The sequence below is a fragment of the Anarhichas minor genome, unplaced genomic scaffold (assembly GCF_050575085.1).
Source record: "Anarhichas minor isolate MPS153535 unplaced genomic scaffold, ASM5057508v1 ptg000046l, whole genome shotgun sequence".
NCBI lineage: Eukaryota > Metazoa > Chordata > Actinopteri > Perciformes > Anarhichadidae > Anarhichas > Anarhichas minor.
Window position 1 is genome coordinate 311725 of NW_027466492.1, and position 22419 is coordinate 334143.

Genomic DNA, 22419 nt, shown 5'->3' on the forward strand with positions numbered 1-22419 from the left:
AGCATTTCAAACATTGTGCAATGTGCATCCAGGTCAGTACAGTCGGTTGTATGTGGAACAGTCCTACATGCTCAACGTGCTCATTTAAGAACAACGAATGGATGTGAATGGCAAAGACATGGAGTGTTAAAAGAGCTTTGAGTGGTCGTAGGACTAGAAAAGCGTTATACAAGTACAAGTCCGTTTACCATTTAATTATCTGCCTATTTGTGATTGGGATTAAACCCTAATCTGTATGTCATTATCGCTTTTAATGGTCCCCTGTTAAAACATGAAAAGTCTGACCTTTGTCTTACCGCTCTTCCGTTTGTCCCTCATCCCGTCCATCCAGGAGGGCCAGCAGCTGATCCAGGAGAAGCCGGAGCTCAGCGCAGTGGTCCGGAGGAAGCTGGAGGAGATCAGGGAGTGCTGGCGGGATCTGGAGTGCACCACCCAGGCCAAGGCCCGCCAGCTCTTTGAGGCCAACAAGGCCGACCTGCTGGTGCAGAGCTACGAAAGCCTGGACCAGAGACTGGGCCAACTGGAGGGTCAGCTAGTCTATGTGGACCAGGGCCAGGACCTCACCACTGTCAACAAGCAGCTGAAGAAACTACATGTACGTAGGATTTAAAAAACACAAATAACCAGAAACCCTCTGGTTCAAATCGTGTGTCTCTAAAAGATCTCTTCAAAGGCTGCATAAGCAGAGTGTTGATCAGTTCAGCTACGTAATGATTTGACCTCTTTAGTTGTTTTTTTGCTTGATTCATTATCAGAGGCCTAGAAGCAAAAATTACAAAAAGATTTATACTGTATTTGTTCAACAGAAACAGAACAGTGTCTGTACCCCAGCTATCTGTCTTTCCTTTATGAGTTACTGATGCATTCATATATACGTATATATATATATAAATATATACGTGCAGTCCAACTAACCAAAACCTAATCAAAGCAAAATGAATACAGTACCATAGAGCTTTCATTTGACCCCAACTTCATTCTCAAGCATGGAGGGTGTAGACAGCCATGTTGACTCGCACACGGATGACTGCAGAGGTTCAAATAACTCCATATTTCATAATCCAATAGCTTTAATTTCAGGTAGTAAACATGACATAAAAACGTCCTTTTGGTAACACTTTCTATGACGTCCGTGCCTATAATGCTATTATAAACATGCATTATAATCTGCTCATAGCACTGTATTATTATAGATATAAGCTCTCATAAATATTCATAAATAATTAATAACAATATAAGTATTTAATAATGCCTTATAAGGTCAAGTATCATAAGAATTCATAACTGCTGGTCACTCACTGACATTTTTTTTGCATCATTGTATATAATAATTCCCATATAATTTAATACATTATAGTCTTTTTTTAAAGGAATTTTAATCAATGTTATAATGCATTTTAATGTGATGATAAGTTATTTATTTTTCTTTAAGTAAAGTTAAAAAATATTTTATGTTTTGTGTTCTTGCATAGATATTTTTTTAATGACAACTTAGAGTAACTTCTAATCACATTATAAAGCATTATAACAGTGTTTATAAAGCCTTATAATAGTGTTAATGAAGCATTATAACAGTCAATATAATGCATTATACAAAAGATTATAATGTGTTACAACTATGGGAATTATTTTACATTATGATCCTGAGTCAGTAATAAAGTAATATGATGCTTGACCTAATAAGTCACAATAAAGCGCTTTGTATTGAGTTATGATTATTGTAATAAAGCAGGGGTCTGGGACTGTGGGCCTCCCCTCAGACAAAGCTTCCATTCACTGAGCCTCCCCTCAAACAGTTTGGAGCCTCCACTTTGAAAACCTCTGTTATAAAGCATTATTTATTGTGTCAATAACTATACTTCTACACTGCTATAAGCAGATATAACACAGTATAAGTATGTCGATAACGCATTATAGACGTGGTCGTAACAGAAATTGTTACCGTCCTTTTTTTCTGTACATGTGATGTTGGGATGTAACTCGTCGCTTGCCCTCCAACAGTGATGGTTTGGAGGCGTCCGAGTCTTTACACAGCAAACAGCAGGCAGGTGTGACCTGGGCTGATTCACAGATTCATCCTTTTATTACTTCATCATTTCACCGGACATGTCTCACTCTCCTCTCCCACAGCATTCTGCTTACAGCTTCCTTTAACAGGCTGCCATTAGCACTGCTTTACCTCATCATCATAACTCCAAACCACACTCCACTGGCCAGCATCCGTCCTGGCCAGGGGTACAGTAAGCTTCACCACGCTTCATGTCTATCAGTTAGTCTTTCGCTCCACTGGGTTATTTTTAGTCTCATCTTCGCTCTCATGTCCATCTTTTATGAAATAATGACATGTCAGTGAACTGAACACGAGCGATATATCAACATGTATAAGAAAATGAATGATAGATACAATTATATATACAATTAAAACTGAGATTGTAGTTATTGGCATTTTTACTTTGATGCTTTAATTTCAGTTGTTACTAGCAACAAATTATTAATATATTCTTATGGTGTTTGTGTCTCTTTTACATATACACTATGTGTATATATACACATATTTATAGGAACAGTGTGTAGGCACTAGGGGGATTTATTGGCGGAGATTAGATTTAAAATGTACGACAATGTTTTCATTAGTGTATAATCACCTGAAACTAAGAATCGTTGTGTTTTTGTTAGCTTAGAATGAGTCTTTCATGTCTACATAGAGATCAAGTCTTCTTCACTGAGTCCGCCATGTTGCACTGACGTGTTTCTACAGGAGCCTAGAACGGACAAACCAAACACTGGCTCTAAAAATAACCTTTTGCGTTTTTACGTAACCTGAAGGCCACCATAGTTTTCCAACACACGAGGAAAGGGAGTGAGCAGAGGGGTTGGATGCAATCTGCAACCTCACCACTAAATCCTAATCCTACACACTGCTCCTTTCAGACTGAGTGATAATATCGTTATGGTGAGTTATAAATCTGAAAGCATTTGCAGCTGTTTTGGTTGTTTGATCTTTAAACAAATAACACTGATCAAAATAAAAATCAAATATGTCAATTCACTGTTTCCCGAGAGTCAAAACAACACAGAACTACATTTCTGTCACATTCCTCACATCTCATTCATCCCATCTTTATTTTGTCCCACGTGACAACATGTCCTCTGACCTTCCTCCATCCCTCTCTCCTAATCAACACATTCTCTTTTCCCTCCATCCGTTTTGATAACTTTCACTCTCCTCCTCCTCCCCTGTAGACCATGGAGAACCAGATGGAGATGTGGTATAAGGAGGTGGGGCAGCTCCAGGTGCAGGTGGCCTCTATCCCACAGCAGACACAGATCAAGGAGACGGTTGCCGGCCGCCAAGCCGTTGTGGAGGCCAGGATGGTGCGTCTGATCGAGCCGCTGAAGGAGAGACGACGCATCCTGCTGGCGTCGAAGGAAGTTCACCAAGTCGGACGAGACCTGGAGGATGAGATTGTGAGTTTGACCGTCGTTCCCGAGCACACACGATCTTAAACACAATCCTAAAATTAATGTTCAACCCTGTTGGAGTCCAAAAAATAATTTAGATTCCTCTACATCTTAATTAGATACACAGATTCACCCACGGTAAGTGAGGTGTACAAGTGCACAAAGTGTTGACTGCTGCGTGTCATATTGTCTCGGTTGTAGTTGTGGGTCCAGGAGCGCCTCCCATGGGCCATGTCTCAGGAGCACGGCTCCTCTCTGCAGGCAGTCCAGCAGCTCATGAAGAAGAACCAGGTAAGAAAAGCAGAATAGCCCTCCATACCCGCTCACCCACCTTATTATGTACTGTAGTTATTTAGCTCTTGTCCAACAGTTTGTCTGTTTTAAACAACATAGAGAAAGATTACATTTCAATTCAATTTATTTGTATAGCTCAAAATCACAAATTTGCCTCAGATCAGGACCATTTACAATCTGTACAACATATGACATCCTCCTTGGACCCTCGCATCGTATAAGGAGAAACTCGAGGGAGAGCAACAGAGGAGGGGATCCCTCTCCCAGGATGGCCAGAAGTGCAATAGATCAAAATCAAAGCAGTCACCTCCTCTTTCCTGTCATTGCCCCGTGTCTCTCTTCCAGACCCTTCAGAGGGAGCTGCAGGGCCACAGGAGCAGGATCGACGACGTCCTGGAGAGGGCGGGGATCATCGCCACCATACGCAGCCCGGAGGCCGACTGCGTCAGGGCGGGCCTGGACCAGCTGGCCCAGCTGTGGGCTCTGCTCTGGGTCGAGACCGAGAGGAGGCAGCTGATCCTGGACGCCATGTACCAGGCCCAGCAGTACTACTTCGACACGGCTGAGGTGGAGGCCTGGCTGAGCGAGCAGGAGCTGCACATGATGAACGAGGAGAAGGGGAAAGTGCGTGTGCATAAAGATGTCATTATAACTACCCTGATTGCGGCGTGTGTTATTGTTAAAGTGACTCCTTCCTTGTGTGTGTCTTGTCTTACTCCCAACAGGACGAGCCGAGCACACTGCAGCTGCTGAAGAAACACTTGATCCTGGAACAGACCATCGAGGACTACGCCGAGACCGTCGGCCTGCTGTCACAGCAGTGTCGACAGCTGCTGGAGATGGGCCATCCAGACTGGTGAGCATGTAAACACACACACACACACACACACACACACACACACACACACACACACACACACACACAATCTAACAGAGATTTTCTGTCACCACAAAATACATGACAGGAATGCTCTTCATTTTCTGCATTATGACCACAATAGAAAGTGTTGGATTTCAGAAATTAGTTGCCAAATTCAACCATTAAAACTCTTAAAAAAGTTAAAATAATCTCAGGGATCTTTCCAAATTATTTTTCAGTTAATCTTGCTGGTTATTTTTGACATTTTGAGGACAAATATGGGGACTCAAAGTACAGTACACGTAGCATTGTTCAGGAGTGATGTGGTGTCTTGACTAATCCTGACATGACAATAACTTAATTACTGTATTAAAGAAATGCTCACTGGACTGCAAGCATTGTTTGTTTTCTTGTCTTTTTTTCTTGCAATTCGTTAGTACCAATTTCAGCTTTTGAAAATGAAAGATGTTGGCAAACAAATCAAAGTTCTTCCACAAAAAAGACTTGACACTCATTTATACTTAAATGAATATGATCTAAAGGCATGCAGACATGGTCAGGAGTTACTGTTTCGACCAACATTTCAGAAAAGGGAGGAAATGTGATCCAATTGACTCCAACTACCGAATTATTGTCTGTATCAGAAGAGTGGTTTGAGTATTTCAAAAACTGCACATCTCCTGATTTTCATAACAGTCTCTAAAGTTGACAGAGAATTGTGTGTCCGTTTTGTGGATGAAAACACTTCTTTTAATAGAAGGAATGGCCGGACGGGTCCACGCTGACAGGACGGCGGCAGTAACTCAAATAACCGGGCGTTACAATGTGCAGCGGGCACAGACTCACCGAAACCGGACAGTAGAAGGAACAAACATTGTCTGGATTTCTGCTACAACATGCAGACAGTTCAGTCAGTTTAGGGTTTCCTACTGAGTATTAGATCATTGTGAAGCTTATAAAGTGGCCACTTAGTGGAGACCGTATGTCATGATCTGAAAAGCGTCCCTGTTTTGTTTTGTTTTGCCCTGACCTGATGCACTATCACCTCTCTTTTTCCACAGCGAGCAGATCAGCAAGCGCCAGTCTCAGATCGACCGTCTGTACGTGTCTCTGAAGGACCTGGTGGAGGAGAGGAAGAGCCGCCTGGAGCAGCAGTACTGGCTCTACCAGCTCAACAGGGAGGTGGACGAGCTGGAGCAGTGGATCGCTCAGAGGGAGGTGGTCGCCAGCTCGCCGGAACTGGGTCAAGACTACGAGCATGTCACCGTAAGTGTGTCGACAGACGGCGCCTGCGGATGAATAATAGATTGAAGAAACACTTTTTATAAAGTCGAAATCCAAAAATTTATAGCAGCTAATATATTTGTGGATAACCAACTCACCAAAGAGCATATGGAGAATTTACTCCCTCCTTAATTTTCCTGTCCCTCTCTTACCTCCTCCCCCGACACACCTCCAGGTCCTGCAGGAGAAGTTCACAGAGTTCGCGTCAGAGACGGGCAGCGTGGGGCAGGAGCGGGTGACGGCCGTCAACCAGATGGTGGACGAGCTCATCGACTACGGCCACTCGGAGGCCGCCACCATCGCCGAGTGGAAGGACGGGGTGAACGAGGCCTGGGCCGACCTGCTGGAGCTCATGGAGACCCGGGCGCAGATGCTCGCCGCCTCACACCAGCTGCACAAGTTCTTCTCCGACTGCAGAGAGGTGAGGGCGAAACAAAACACAGACATGACATGGTGGTTTTTACAGTATAGGGCAATACAATATGGTGCAATTATTCCACCTTATTGATCTCTGAGGGGTTATCCTGTGCATCACAACATGTACACTACATAGTCCAATACATCAGGGTCATTATTTTCAATTTTTCATTTTTTTTCAAAGGATCAGATTTCTTTAGAACAAACTGTTTAATGTCTTCATACATATTAAATTCTAGCATTTTCCAGTTTGTCCATTTTTTATGACGATGCAATATGACAAGAAACCAACAGACATTTTATCAGGAGTTCATTTTTGTATATTTTTGTAATAGATTTTATAGATTCATGGGCATTCCTTAACCCACAGAGGAGAGTACAATTGTTCGGAGGCAGTTAAACTTCTTAATCGCAGACGGACATTTCTCACTTCTCCTCTCATACCACAGACATTGTCTAAAACGCAGACCACACACTGTATACACGGAACACTTCTGTACCGCTTCACGTTCTTCTTCTTCAGGTGTTGGCCCAGATCGAGGACAAGCACCGACGGCTGCCGGAGGTTCGGGCTCGGCAGGGCAGCACCGCCAACACCAACGCCCTGCAGAGACTCCTGCAGAGCTTCGAGCAGGACATTCAGCTGCTCGTCACGCAAGTACAGCAGCACTCGCATTAACATACAACATGTAAAATGATCTGCTGCAGTGTTCACTCACCTCAAGACTCGTGTAGGGAAATCAGTAGAATCAGTAACACAGCAATGTTCAAAATCCCAAATTCACATGGACTAAATAGCCTGTCCCAGTTTAGAGACATTTTGTTGCCGGTAATTTTGATGTGATTCATTTTCTTTTATTTCAAACTGTAAATTTGATGAGTTTTTAAAGGTGGAACTTAATATGGATTGACAGTAAAACATATTTGATGTCTGAGTCTGAATCTTACTCTGCATTTAATTTTGCTTCATCTAGTCTCTGTCATGCACCTGGGGAACAAAAAAGAGTGTTTTTACATTTTACTGTAGAACGAAATGAAATCACAGCTGCTCCTCGTCAACTCCAGTGACACAGCCTGCACCATTTGGCCCTGACTAAACACAGCAGTCAGAGCAGCTGTGTTTAGTGCGTCATTTGGAAAAAAACACTCTTTCTATTTTAAAATAAATTCAGTTTCTTCCTCGCTCGGGCTTAGCATCTTCCTAAAATCCGCTCCCCCCACTCTGCCAGGTGCGTCAGCTGCAGGAGAGCGCGGCCCAGCTGAGGACGGTGTACGCCGGCGAGAAGGCCGAAGCCATCGCGTGCCGTGAGCACGAAGTGATGCAGTTGTGGAAAGAGCTGCTGACGTCCTGCGAGGAGTGTCGGGTGCAGATCACCACCGAGACGGACAAGCTGAGGTTCTTCAGCATGGTCCGAGATCAGATCATGTGGATGGAATCGATCATCTGTCAGATAGGGACAGGAGAGAAGCCCAGGTATCTGCACTAAAGCAGGTTATAACATACTGTATATACTTTATGAGCAATGGAATTCAGCTGGCGGTAGGACGGTTTTGAACTCTGCGGCTCACATTGCTGCAGTTTCAGTGTTTGGTTTGTCCGTTCTGGGCTACCGTAGCAACATGGCGGACTCTGTGAAGAAGACCCGCTCACTATGTAGATATGAAGGGCTGATTCTAAGCTAACAAAAACAGATTCGTAGTTTCAGGTATTTAAACATTAATAAAAATGTAGTTCTGCTAATAAGTCCCCTAATTGCGACACACTTTAGACAAAAGATCTGATTAAAGGTTTCTCTGAGCAACACACTAGTTAAAAACCAAGCAGGTGTTTTGTGTCCCGATGAGCTGAGTCTCTGCTCTCTGTGGGTCCTGCAGGGACGTGTCCTCAGTGGAGGTGCTGATGAATTACCACCAGAGTCTGCAGAGCGAAGTGGAGGCTCGCAGCCGGAGCACCCTGGAGTGTATCGAGATGGGCAAAACTCTGCTGGCTGCTCGAAACCCAGCAGCTGAAGAGGTGAGACCAGGAGACACGAAAATGATTATGAACTTCAGTTAATAATCTACAATGGATACTGGAGCAGTGCATTATAATTATATATATATAATTTAGATGTTTTATTTACATATTATACTTATATTTCCATTTTAAGACAAACAGACCAGACAGGAAGTCACACATGAACTGCAAAAAAAACTACAAAAATACAACTGAACTCAAACTAAAAACTAGGCCCACACTCTCACCGCTGTGATGTTGTGATTCTGATGTCGCTGATTTTGATTCTCAGATCAAGGAGAGGCTGGACAAGGTGGTGTCTAAGCAATATGAGCTGTCTGAGAAGTGGGACAAGCACTGGGATTTCCTACAGCAATGTGAGCACACAAACACACACACACACACACACACAGGACTGTAGTCAAGGCCAACTTAATCGAGTCCAAGTCTAGTCCAGGACCAGGTCCAGTCGAGTGTGAATCAAGACCCAGTCCAAAAGCCGGGTCCAGAGCAAGTCAAGTCCTGTTCAAAGCAATCGGCAATAGTGTCTTTCCAGTGTTAATATAGTGATTAAGGCGTTAGAATGGGCAGATATAATCTATAAACAAAATTGATCTTCTAACATCAAACTAATACAGTCTAACGTTACATTCAATAAACCTTGAATTAGATCTGGTATTTGCTGCTGACGTAAGCCAACTTGACGACTTAACTCGTGACCAACCCCGTGTCCACAAGCAGGGACCTTTTCATTTTCAATTCATGTGTTGAGATTATTATTTATGCAAATAGCACGGACGCAGGAAGTCGTAGTGCTGTGGTCTCCTAAAACAACCAACCATCAACACCAACTTGAACATTTTGAGTTTTCCCTTTTTCTTCCTGGGATATAGTCTATATGTGTAGTGTACAAGTGCGAGGATTGGCTTTGTTTTGTATATGTTTATTATCATATGCATTAGTTCATTATGCCTTGAGAGAGAGAGAGAGAGAGAGAGAGAGAGAGAGAGAGAGAGAGAGAGACCAGCGTGGGTTGAATGCACATCGGCAGGTCCGCGTCTGGTGTATGAAATGTCTGTATCACCGCTGACATGCATTTTTATAAACTATGATAATCTAGTCACATCTCTCGTCCTTGCATTTCTTGCACGTTGCTGTTGAGTGCATATAGAGGAAACACTGTGCTGGTAGAATCAGCCAACTGATCTCAAATCAGCAGCCAGGAACAACTTGGCCAGTTCTCAATAGCCTCGCCGGAGACCAAGACAAATTAGAGTCCGACACACACTCACACGCACACGCGCACACACACACCTGCTATCTTTCATAAATAAACATAAATGTTCACACAGAGATACACATATAAAGTAGAAATACACATATAACGTTTCGAGGGAAGAATGTAAAATAGAAGTTTCTTCACTTGCTTGCGGGTATCATTTCTCTCCCCTCTCCTCCCCTCAGTGTTGGAGGTTCACCAGTTTGCCCAGGAGGCGGTGGTGGCGGAGGCGTGGCTGACCGCTCAGGAGCCGCTCATCAGCAGCAACGAGCTGGGCGCTAGTGTAGACGAGGTGGAGCAGCTGATCCGTCGACACGAAGCCTTCCGAAAAGCCGCCGCCACCTGGGAGGAGCGATTCAGCTCACTGCGGCGACTCACCACGGTAATATCATCATCATCATCATCATCATCCTCACCATCATCATTGTGTGAAGACATTAACAGTAAGAGGGAGTTCTTAGCTGAAAAGTTGTACGATCCATAATACTATAATTGTTTGCTAAAAGCTTTGGATTTCCAATATGGGGAGCGATGTTTCTATAAAATATTCAGTATCATTCACTCATGTCAAAACCCTCAGTGACGCGTTGTCTAAAAGTTTGATTTTAAAGTTTGTTCCGTTTTCTTTCCGCAGGTAGAAAAGTTGAAAGCCGAGCAAAGCAAACTACCGCCGACCCCTCTGCTGGGTCGCAAAGTCTTCCTGGACCCTCAAGATGCCTTGCCCAGTGCGTCCAACCTCCCCCGTCTCCCGATCTCCCCCGTCATGAGACAGACCATCTACGAGCAGAACGAAGCCAACTCCCCTCCCTCGCCGTCGCCCGCCACGCCCACACCCTCTCCCTCGTCCGTGGCGCGTCGGCTGGGGTCGACGGTCGCCAACTACACCCCTGTGATGAACGGCTCCAGCTACCGCCAGACGCTGTTGGCGCGGCACGGCGGCATCGTGGGCGTGGGGCTGGGCCAGCCCGCGCCTTCCTCCATCGCCTCGGTTGCCACGGCGGCCATGCTGGTTTCGGCCAACCAGGCGCGAGAGAGCGTCGGCACGGCGAGAGACCAAGCGACCAAGCCGATGAGTCACCTCCATCCAGCGCAGGCTGCGAGGACGCTGGAGGCGAAAACGTCCCCGTATCTGCGGCAAGCCAAAATCAAACACTTGGACGACGCGGTGACGCCGCTGATCGTGGCCAGCCGGCTGGAGAAAGCGAGGGAGAGGGAGAGAGAGAGAGACATTATGATGGGGGAGATAGGGACGGAGAGAGCGGAGGTGGCTGTGATGGCCGAGGTGGTGCTCCAGGAGCCTCCGAGCAGGGAGCGCCTGCACAGCGAGCCCACCAGAGGGCCGCGGGGGTCCAGGACCGACCCGCTGGGCCAGGCTGAGCCCCAGGTCCAGACCCACGGCCACCACAGGGAGCACAAGATAGAGCGGCAGCTGTCCAGCGAGCAGCTGATCCAGGCACGCAGGGACGAGCTGCCTCAAGAGGTGTGGAGGGAACAGGCCGAGAGGCGGGAGAGACGGACGCTGGAGAGGCAAACGTCCAGCGAGCACGAGGGCCAGGGGGGCCACGAGGGCCGGCGGAGAGAGAGAGACCGACACCGGCTGGACAGACAGGAATCCAGTGAGCATGACACCGGGAAAGAGCACTCAGACAGACGCTCAGCAGGAGGGTGAGGCTTTGAGTGTACTGAGGTGTCTTTTAGGTCATGCTGTGTTATGCAGCACACAGTGTGCTTGTCTATTCTCAGGGGACACCAGGAGCTGGATATACAGCATATGAATGGAAGTTTTGTTCAAGAGATGTTCCTAATTCATTTTTTGGAGTTGGAATTAATTTCCACTTTAAAGACAAATGTGTGACATTACAGTTGGATAATCTAGCAGGAAAGCAAAGCAAGACAAACATTATTAAGTTTTTTATGGAATCTACTTTATGTGATTCTCTAATTTGCATTTCTTTTTCGACAGAGAAAAGAGATCCACCATGGCAGAGATTGTAGAGCAGCTGCAAGAAAGAGAAGCAGCACAGGTCTGTAGATCTATGTGCTGTGCATTTCATCCAAATTCAATGTGTGCAACAACTCACAGTGTTTTTTTTGTTGCATGTTGTAGCTCATCTGGGTGGGTTTTTTAACACGGGACAATACAAAAAACAAAACATACCGACTGTCCCACCACTAAATGACAGTTCTTTCCAGGTTTTGGTTTAGAATTTATTTTTTCACGACACTTCTTTGTGAGGGTGTCTCCACTTGAATATTTTGAATATCTCACATGCTCTCCTACATTGGCTTGAGAAACTCTCATCTTAGAAAATAAACACTGCCCAACATCTCTAAGCACAGCAGCTGGATTCTGGCGATTATGAAAGCCAGATTTTTCTGGATCTCGAGACCGCAGGTAGTGATCTTGTGATCCAGAAAAGTCTGGCTTTGTCAGACTTCAAGTAACACGCTTGTGTCCGGCCCACAAAGAACGCCACTAAAGGTTTTGGTCAATGCTCTTCTCCCTACTGGCTTCAGCTAGAGTTTGATTGACAGACGATTCATCCAATCACCCGCAGAGTATTCTTCTTTTTGAAAGGGCCTGACCCTTTTGCAAACAATTTCTAATGACTGCTTATCAGATTACAATGTCTTCACACACCTCAAGAGCAGATGTTGTCTTTTCAGGCAGCGGGTTGGTCACAGTAACATACAGTATCATGTGAATTGGATGATACTGTCGGGTTACTGGTTAGAGTGATCCGTGATAACCCGTCAGCAGGAATCACAGGGAGAACGTACATGCTTTAGATGATGAAAATGTAAAACAGATGTACCGACACGAAAGGCCAAAGAAGACTCAATTACTTTTAAAACATGAACCAAATCTTTACTGGCTCCATCCCCCCTCCCCCACCTCCAGGCCCGTGGCGAGGTGCCCCGCCTGCCAAACGGGGTACCGGAGAAGCCTTCCCGTCTCGACCGACCCCGAGCTCGGGACAGGCCCAAACCACGGCGTCGGCCGCGACCCAAAGAGGCGGGAGAGACTACGCGGCGGTCCAGGTCCGCTCCGGCCCAGAGCAGCCCGGCGGTCCCCCAGCCGCCCGCACACACCGCGCACCACGAGGGCTTCCTTTTCCGCAAGCTGGACATCGAGATCCTGAAGAAGAGCACCAATAGGTGGGTGTTCAGGGTCATAATCATGAGCGTAACGTCTGGACTAGCAGATGATAGAAGTAGTAGGGAGGATGGACACTGATGTCATGATTATCAGGCTTTAGGGTTTCTGATCAATTAATTATCAATGATTTACCAAAAAAGATCAATTCACATATTGTCAAGTAAGTTCACATTAAATGATACCAACAGGTTTTTACATTCCACAGTCGATCGTTGTTGTTTTTTAAATATTATTTGAGACTCATGTTGACTGCGGCAGACGTCGCATCTCCGTCGTCTATTTCTCATGACATCACTGCCCTCTCCCTTTATTGATTAGGCAATGGCGACAGGGGCATGACTCAAGCATGCTAAGCTAACAGGCTAACACACTCGGCTGACGCCCACCCGCGTCTGACACGTTAAACAGATGCATGACTGCCAAGGGCGCCGATGACACACGAGGCCTCATTGGTTGGTCCCACCGCGAGGGTCAACAACACGATATGAGCAGCACTCACTCAGCTAAGCTTTGGATTCCTCAGCAGACATACTGTGTGTCTTTAGAAGCATGCATACATTAAGGTTTACTCGTGTTTACACTCAAGGGATGCTACGACGCTATCGTGTTTGACCCATTTCGTTTACTAGATAACACACAAGAAACAATTCTACATTCTGCAAAGTGGAAGTAAGAGGTCAGTTTTATCTGCTTCCAAAGAATTTTTACATCCTCAAATTTGTGGCACATCTTACTGTTCCCTGTAATTGATAATAATATACAAAGAAAGTCATGTGATACAACGGAAAGGTTTATCAGTGAAGAAGTAGATATTAATCACTGTTTGTTTGGCCTTCAATCTCTAACCAGGTAAAAATAGAAAGAGATGTTTTTTTTTCCAAAACATAGTAAGAGCTGTATGAATATAGAAATCGCAGTGGCTGTCGGTTGATAATTAATAACAACAATAATCCTATTAATTATAAATCAGTACAATTTTCTAAAACATTTGAATTAATTAATTTCCTTCACAGACATAAAAAATGCAGTGTTCCCCAAAAATGAATGATTTTATTTAATTAATTAACTAAAAAAGAAATAAATCAAGACTAAAACCAGCACGTATTAATAAACAACAGGGACAAAGTTGTAAAAGCTACATTAAAGTCATGTTAATGCGCTGGAGCTTCTGAATATTTAATGTGTGTCATCTCTGATCACCAGGATCAGAACGTGAAGACAACAGTTACATGAATTAAAACGGCATCCAGCAGAAATGTCACTGCATGTGAAAACATCTTGCATGATGCTTAACGATGCCTCCTGGTCTAACACGAGCCCACAGAATAAAGCACAACAGAGATGGCTGGCTGGCAGACTGGCTGGTGAATGCCGTGGGAGTGGAGGTTGACGGAGCTGCGATAGCGTACACTGCCTTATGCCCAGTCGCTTAGCCTCCACACACACACACGCACACACACACACACACATACTCACTACATGGCCTCCATAGATGACCGCCCTGCTTCCTCCAGAGAGACACCAACGGCAACGTCTGTCTCTGCACTGCCCTCTAGTGGCTGGGCTGACCACGCACAGCTAAACGCTCACCCCCCCCCCCCCCCCCCCCCCCTTCCAGCTGTGTGGATGAGTCCCACTCACTGCCCACTGAAGGCAGTGGATGAATGTCTCGTATATGTACATGCCCTGTAATGTACATGGCAAGGTAACGCATAATCCTGAATGGCTTCAATTTGGACAAGTGTGAATCTCCAAAAGGCTCCTCGTATTGTATGCTCACTTTTTGCTTTGTGTTCAACTTTGATTGGAGGAGTAGATCTGTGGGGAAGGGGGCGGGCCCTCGGTCTATTTTCCTCCAATCAATACAGAGAAAGAGAGGATACAGTTAGTCTGAGAGGAAGGATTGAGGTTCAACCTGTCTCTGTTACATAGCTACATGACGAGGCACTGAGTATGTGTATGTGCACATTAATATTCTGGTATTATTCAGGATGAGCGTTCCTATTAAGAGGCTACGGTGCATGTGAACGGTGTGTGTACTCTGTATGGTACCCTGATGAACTGAATGACAAACTGACCGCATATCATGGTATTAAAATACGTCAGTTTCTAGTTTCACGTTTAGGTTTTGCATCACTTTTGGCTTCATTGCTCAGTTAATTAACGGGTTACTGAGGGTTTCTCTCCATATTCTGAGATAAATCTACGACTAACATATAGTTATATCTGGCTATATCAAGTACAACAAGTAATACCTTGTGCATAAACATTCTGGTACAAGTAAAAGTCCTGCTCTCAGAATGTTGTTTAAGTAAAAGTACATAAGTCTTAGCATAAAAATATACTTCAAGTAAAAGTACTCATTATGCACAATGGTGTATTTCAGAATCATATATATTTTTACATTACTGGATTAAAATATTGATGCATTAACTGTCTTATCTTAACCTGTATAGTCAACGTCATTTGTTGATTTATATTTGTATTATTAATCTCAATCCACAAAGCAACTAGTAACTAAATGATCAAATACATAAAAAGTACAATATTTGCCTCCGACGTACTTTTTCTTCAACTCCGCTACATCTCACAGTTCTACTTAAGTTCTGTAATTGGGTTAATGTACTTAAGTTACTTTCTACCATCTGCTCTCCTGTCTTAAAAATAGACACCCTTTGGCCGTAGAGCCGCCTCTCCTGTGCATCAAACATCCTCAGAATGAGAGGAGAGAGTTGACCCAGTCGTGTCCGGGGAAAAATGAGGGCCACGCTGAAGTGCAAGTCCAGTTCTGGAGCAAGCCTTCCCGAGTATTTAGCGTCATGTCGTGTGGCGTTCCAGTCAGTTGATATTTGGACGCGGGTTGTAGCAGCAGTCACATTGTGGAATATCGGTCCTGAATTTCGAACAGACGTTTGATGTGGCCTGTCTTTGGTCACAGCGCCATCTAAGACGACCTTTTTTTTTTTTTACAACCTGTCAAAACAGTCACGACAGACATCCGGTAAGAAGGGTCGTCGTCGTGGAACACCTGGAAAATAATGGTTGACAAAAACAAAATGTTTACTCTCGGTCCGTTTGATTTTCAGAGCGTTGCATCGTAAGATGGGGTTAAAGCTCGAGATAAAGTAATGTGGTGAAGTCAAGCCACCGTTACCTAAGTCAAGAACAGCATTTGTTGTCTTTATTAGAATTATGATTCCTGTTTACATTCAGTTTAATTTAAAATTACTGCACGACCGATATATGCCTATATTATTTTATATTCTATATTTTAAGCCATGGCTGAATGGCATCGTGTTTTTTCAAGTTGAATCTCTTCAGATTTGGCACAAACGTCCACTTGCACTCGAAGAAGAACTGATAAGATTGTGGAGGTCAAAGGTCACTGTGACCTCACGTCCGTCCCATTCTTGTTCAACGCGATGTCTCGGAACGACCCGAGGGAATTTCTTACAATATGGCACAGACGTCCACCTGTGCTCAGGGATGGTGGTCAAAGGTCACTTTGGCCTCATGAAATACATTTTTGGCTAATTATGACAATTTCACACAAATGTCTAAAAGAATAAAATGATTACATTTTGTACAGAAGTGGATTTAAACTACAACTTGACTGGCTGGCGAGGGCATACAACCGCAACGCGGTAATTGTAGTTACTTCTTCACTATTTTATGTCTTTTCTTTTGCGGATTTTATATTTACGAGCATTATTGGAGGGACCCTGAGATCTTAGATTATCATTACTTCTCTAATGGCTGTGCAGACGCCAATAAAGAACCTGAACACATGAAACTAGTGCTAACATCAGTAATGTAGACACAGTATCACATGCACCGTCGGTCTTCTCCAGTCTAAGTTCTATCTCTATTGTTACAAAGAGGTATTTGAAATCGGGATATGAAGCTGCACGCAGACAGCTTGCTCTGAATAATACCTATAATTGGGCGTAAGCTTATTAATGGGAATGCCGTGTGCATGTAGACACGCTCAAAGAGGCAAAAGGAGCATGACTCATGAGTTTTAAGTTGCGTTTGCAGCCAAAATGCCATTTAACCAAACTCTCCCCTCTTCTCTCCTCTCTTCCTCGGTGCTACTGGCTGCTCCTCTCGTCTCCTCCAAGGTAAGTCATATATGAGCCCCGCGCACAGAGACACACAAACTGAACGTAGCCTCCCTCCCCATCCCTCCATCCTCCGTCCGTCCGTCTGTCCGTCCGTCCGTCTGTGTTTGTTCAGCAGTGTGTTTCCTCCTCCCTTCTTGGCGCCGGTCCATCCCGCCCACCTACCTGTCTGCTCTGGTCAGGTGAGTGAGGTGTTAGCTTAGCGAGAGCGACTCCGCAGCTCTTCCTGACTCCTCCCGTCTCCACCTCCCCGACCACCACCTTTCCCGTACTCCTTTCCCCCCCCTGCTCCTCCTCCGCTACTCCCCCACCCCCCCTCACCCCTCCCGCCTTCCCACACCACAGCAGGTCATGGGTCAACCTGTACTGCATGCTGAACAAAGGGGAGATGGGCTTCTACAAGGACGCCAAGAACACCGCCACGCCCTACAACAACGAGCCGCTGCTCAACCTCTCCCACTGCCACTGCGACGTCACCAACGGCTACAAGAAGAAGAAGAACGTCTTCACGCTCAAGTGAGAGGCTGTTTTCATTCTCGCGTTTGCTCTGCTCTGTTTTTGCAGAACTGGGTTGAATATACAATCGTTTGTAACCGGGTTTCACAACATTTGCGACAGATTCAACGTGAAATCAATGTGATCAGTTGATTTAATCAGCACAACAAATCTTGACCTTTGGATTGACCTTTGAAAGGGAGTCACAAAGTAGAGACGACTATGAAATAGCTTTGAAGTAGCTATCGTTTTAGCTGCTGCTGGTTTTCTTCACTATTTTCCTGCAGGTAAAATTTAAAAAAAGCTATGTTCCAGTTAGCAAATAAGCTACCAATACAGTTAGCGATCTAGCCAGCTTCTGGAGTTACTTACACAAGTACAGTGTATACAAACCTTTTTAGACTCGAATACTTTAATACACTTTAGTTACTAGTAACAATGCTAAATCTCTGGGTCTCGGTTTGATATCGGTCAGTCCAAATCCCGTCCAACAACACACTTGGAGTGGTTTTATGGAACACTCGTGCAGACTGAAAGGCGACTCAAGGATTGGGAAGTGTTGGTGATGCTTCAAATATCTGTAATTTGATACAATTTATACGGGTGCTGCTGCTTCAAGTTCAAATCTGGTGACACTAATGTGCCAAACGGTTCCAGTCCCTGGATGATGACTATTTTGGATTTAAAGGAACAGTGTGTAGGATTTGCCGGCATCTAGCGGTGTGGTTGCAGATTGCAAACAACTGAATACCCCTCTGCTCACTCCGCCTCCTCCTCTTCCGAGACTGCGGTAACATGAGTTGCCGAGTACAAAAGCCCGGTTACGCCGCCGCCCTCGCTCAGAGACCTTCTTTACCGTAATAAGAATTCTTTAGGAGCAACGTAAGTCAGACGGAGGCTGGCGGCACCACGGTTTTGCACTTTGTGGCTCTCGTTACCGCAGTTTCACAAGCGCGTCAGAGAACTACTGTGGCCTTTAGGTTACATACAAACACTAAATGAGCCAGTGTTTGGTTTGTCCGTTCTGGGCTACTGTAGAAACATGACATGGCGGTCTCTGTGAAGAAGACCCGCTTCCTATGTAGATATGAAGGGATCATTCTAAGCTAACAAAAACACGATTCTTTGTTTCAGGTGATTATTCATGAAAGAAAACAACGCTATGATGTTATATTCCATTACTGCTAATAGATCCCCCGAAATGCTACACACTTAGAACCCATTTAACCCATCCTAAGCATTTCAGGTACAGCGGGCTGCTGTGAAGCGTCTAGTGAGCAACTCGTGCTTCAGTGTCTCACCAAACATGTTTTGCACTACACTGTTTATTTTCTCTCCTCTTATTGCAGAACGAAGGACGGCAGTGAGTTTTTGTTTCACGCGAAAGATGAGGTGAGACATTTTTAATGTTTCTAATTACATCTCAAAATGGCAGTGGCTTTATTTGATCACATAATGTAAAAAAAACAATGTAATCGCTGAAACTCCTGAAGTGATGTGACGCCCGTAGCAGAAACAGTAGAGGAGCAGTCAGCTGAACTTGATCCCTCTCTTCCTTCGCAGGACGACCTCAAGGTGTGGGTGACCAACATCACCGCCAGCATCACGGAGCACGAGGACATCACCAAATGGGGTCAGCCCCAACCAACTACCTCATCCACCGACGAGGGCACGCGGCGCGACGGCAGCAAGGCGGACATCCAGTCAGAGCGGGGCGGCGAGCGCTCGGACCGCGCCGATCGGATCGAGAAAGCGGAGAAAGAGAAAGAGAAGGAGAAGGAGAAAGACAAGGAGAAGGAGAGGGGCGAGCGGTCGGAGAGGTCGGAACGGGGAGGGAAGTCGGACTCGAAGCGCTCGGAGAAGTCCGGTAAGAAAAAGTGAGCCGGGTGACGGAATCGGTCGGGATTGAATCGTACGAACTCCGGATATGGGGGCGGGGCCGTAGACTGGTAGTGAACGCCCCACCCCCCCGCCCTTCTCTCCGCCTCCAACACTGTCAACACAGCGGTCGAGTTTGGATGGGAAGTGACACGCAGGACAGAGGGACTGACCCAGGCTTTACTCATAGGACGGACAGGACGGATTCGGAGCAGGAGACATCGATCTCTCTCTCTCTCTATCTCTCTCTCTCTCCTTCTTCTTCTTCTGTGTCTCTGTGAGAACACACAGAGTCACTGACACTCCGCCCACGCCCCCTCTGGTGGCCATTTCGGAGAACTGCAAGAGAGAGTTTCGCGCTGCTGACCCCCCCCCCCCCTTGCCTCCGGGGGGCGGCGTTAACGCGCGAGAGAGTGACGGGACGCGCGTCTCGTTAACGCGAAGGCTGTTTCTGATTGCCGGTATAGTGTGATGCGACGTCGCTCATTCTGTTCCATGTTTGTTTGTTTTTCTATGAGATGAGCTGTAACCATATGTATTTCTCGTCCGTCTGTCCTATCTACTGTATCTATCTGTCTGTCTGTAAGTCGAGACATCCTACACTATGTCTTATTACTCCTCTGAAAGAGAATGAAAATTATGCCAAAATGTTTTACAGACATACAAACTTAGAGAAAGTCAACTATTTCCTCCACTTTGTCCCATCCGTCTGGAAGGTCTGGCCGTGGTGGAAAAAACAAAAAGCGGAGGTGACTCTGGTTTTACTTTGATACCAAACAGCCCTGGAACCACGTTCACCGTGGACGAGTCAACACTGACAAACGGCTCCAGTGATTCTAGTGAAACGATGATGATTTAAGACAAGAGAAGAGTAGATGGCCGAGGCGATGAACTTCAGAACAATCAGGGAAAAAGCAGAAAAATGTGTCATAGAAATACATCCAAAGGCTTGAAATCCTTTGGAATTAGCTTAAAATGTTGAAAAGATCTGCCTGACAGAGAAGCTTCCCGTCATTTATTTCGCATTGATTTTGGATTTTAGAGATTTCTGCAGGACAGATGAGTCACAAGGTGTTTAACCTGTTCAGCATAAAATCACTCCATGTTACGGTCACTGCAGAAACTTTGGCTCTCAAGACTAATTTATTTAAAAAAAAAACACATGTACAGTTCTTGGATCAGTGATCAGAAAGAGAACAAACTCATTTAATGGTAGACTCTGGCTCCCAGGGGCCTCATTCGTTTTAACTCGTTTTTTTTTTTAAACAACACACAAAATTCATATTTCGGGAAGCTGTAGAGGCCAAGATTTCGTTTTCGATGCCTCAAAGGAAATTAATGGACTTCAGCATAACCTGCTGATTTTAGCATCAGGATCAGCTCTCCATTCATTTCACATTTGGCTTTGGTCATAAGCACAAAATCTGCAGCTGGCATGTTTTTAATGAATGAGGCCTCATCTACTCTTTTATTCTCTTATAACATTAAACTACTCGTTGGATATTTTCTTTGATTTATTCACACAAATCAGGTGCATCCTTTTTTTTTCTTTACAGAATTAAAAATATGTAGTTTTTCTGCGTGTGATTGTGTGTGTGTGTGTGTGTGTGTGTGTGTGTGTACCGCTGCTCTCCGCTCCCAGGGTCCTCATAGCGCTCAGGTTATTTATGTTGGTGTGTTCTTACCGTGTGCTTTGCTCATTCATACGCTCGTCCCCTCCAACGCCACCTTAGTCTTCCAGACACGTCCGATCCATAACACACACACACACACACACAGAAGAATATAACTCAGCAGGTTAAAATGTTAAAGGTTATAAAGAGTGTAAAAGGTCATCAAACTGTCCAGGTTCAACATCCCATCAGTGAAGACGGGAATGAGTGAATGAGTGAATAAGTGAATGAACTGACACGGCGTCGAGAGGATATCAGACACACCAAATATTTAGAAAAGTCTGGAAGTTGTGAGACTGCATGTTCTGCTTAAAAGGAGAAATCATTCGTTGATAGAAGCTTGGCTCGGCATCCACGCATCGGTTTGCATTAAACTCACCACGAAGCCATAAACGACGAAGAAGAATGGTCAGAGGAGTCTACCACATAACAGTAAATGCAGCTGGGGAGTTTTTGGGACGCACGAGCCGTGGTGGCTGATGGGTAAACTAAAGTTACTGGTGGGAGCATCCTGGGCTGACGGCATTTAAAAGAATTTTTTTTTTAAACCTTTCAAATACGAATGCTGTTTCGATATCACTGGTGCTGTATGAAAACCTTGTTCATTTTTTTTTATTCTTTTGGTTAAAGTCCAGTTGAAATCGCTGCTGCAGCATACTCGCATACATGCTCTGTAAGTCACGTTCTCCTTTGAAAAAAATAAAAAATCTGAAAACCAAAATGGAGAAATATAAATGTCATATTTTTGGTTTCATGATGGCGAATGGTATTTGCATTTCATTTAGTTTTCCGTCTTCTTCCGTGATGTCTTTTCTCTCGTAAAGCTGAAAAACACTGGTTAAAAGGTCTTCAGACAAAGCGTTCATCTCACCTTTTATGTCACTGTTTTCATGCAGTGAGTTAAAATAGGTTTTCTTTGGGAATGGGCTCATCTGAAAACACCCACTGGCACTTTACAGCCACAAGAGGCACCACTGAGCCCATTCCACACTCGAAAACCCACTTTGACCAGAGACACAAAGGTTTATGCTTTTTTTCTACCGTAAGTGTTTTCAAACGGTGTTTTTCAGTTTGAAGGGTGAAAACTGACGGGTTGGATCGTCTGGCCTTCTGGGGGGGGGGGCCTTACTCTTAAATACCACCACGAACAAGTACTGGAGCTAAGTCTGCCTTTTTCCACCTTTCTTTAGATAATAGAAAAACTATCGACAATGACTTTAAAGAGAAAACTGACTTTATTACTGATTATTTATTGTGTTTTTCAGTGTGATTTCAGTTGGACTTTAAACTTAAAAGTTGACGCTCTCCTCTCTGAGCAACCTGTAGCCCAACTATCCCACTCAGAATTTGTTCAGTTTTACCTTTTTTTCTTCTTCTTTTTTAGGGTGTAGGCTACCTTATTTAATTTCAGTATTTTAAATTCTAAAAATATGTCTCGAGAGCTGTAACTTTTCTTTAATCCTGTTTTGATTCCAGCACCCTTTATGCATCTAAATTAGGT

At 44.8% G+C, this 22419-nt stretch overlaps 1 protein-coding gene across 1 annotated transcript; it reads left to right on the forward strand.

The window, feature by feature from the left end:
- Positions 1-271: 271 nt before the first annotated feature.
- On the forward strand, positions 272-21628 carry LOC142971451 (spectrin beta chain, non-erythrocytic 4-like). Its single transcript, XM_076111976.1, has 19 exons — positions 272-595; positions 3244-3468; positions 3664-3753; positions 4102-4380; positions 4482-4612; positions 5677-5881; positions 6075-6320; positions 6840-6974; positions 7546-7790; positions 8192-8330; positions 8605-8689; positions 9777-9973; positions 10226-11256; positions 11555-11615; positions 12494-12750; positions 15420-15558; positions 17093-17388; positions 18717-18759; positions 18931-21628. Exons 1-19 carry the CDS (start codon positions 272-274, stop codon positions 19246-19248), a joined length of 4446 nt encoding a protein of 1481 aa, XP_075968091.1. The 3' UTR covers positions 19249-21628.
- The last annotated feature ends 791 nt before the right edge of the window (positions 21629-22419 follow it).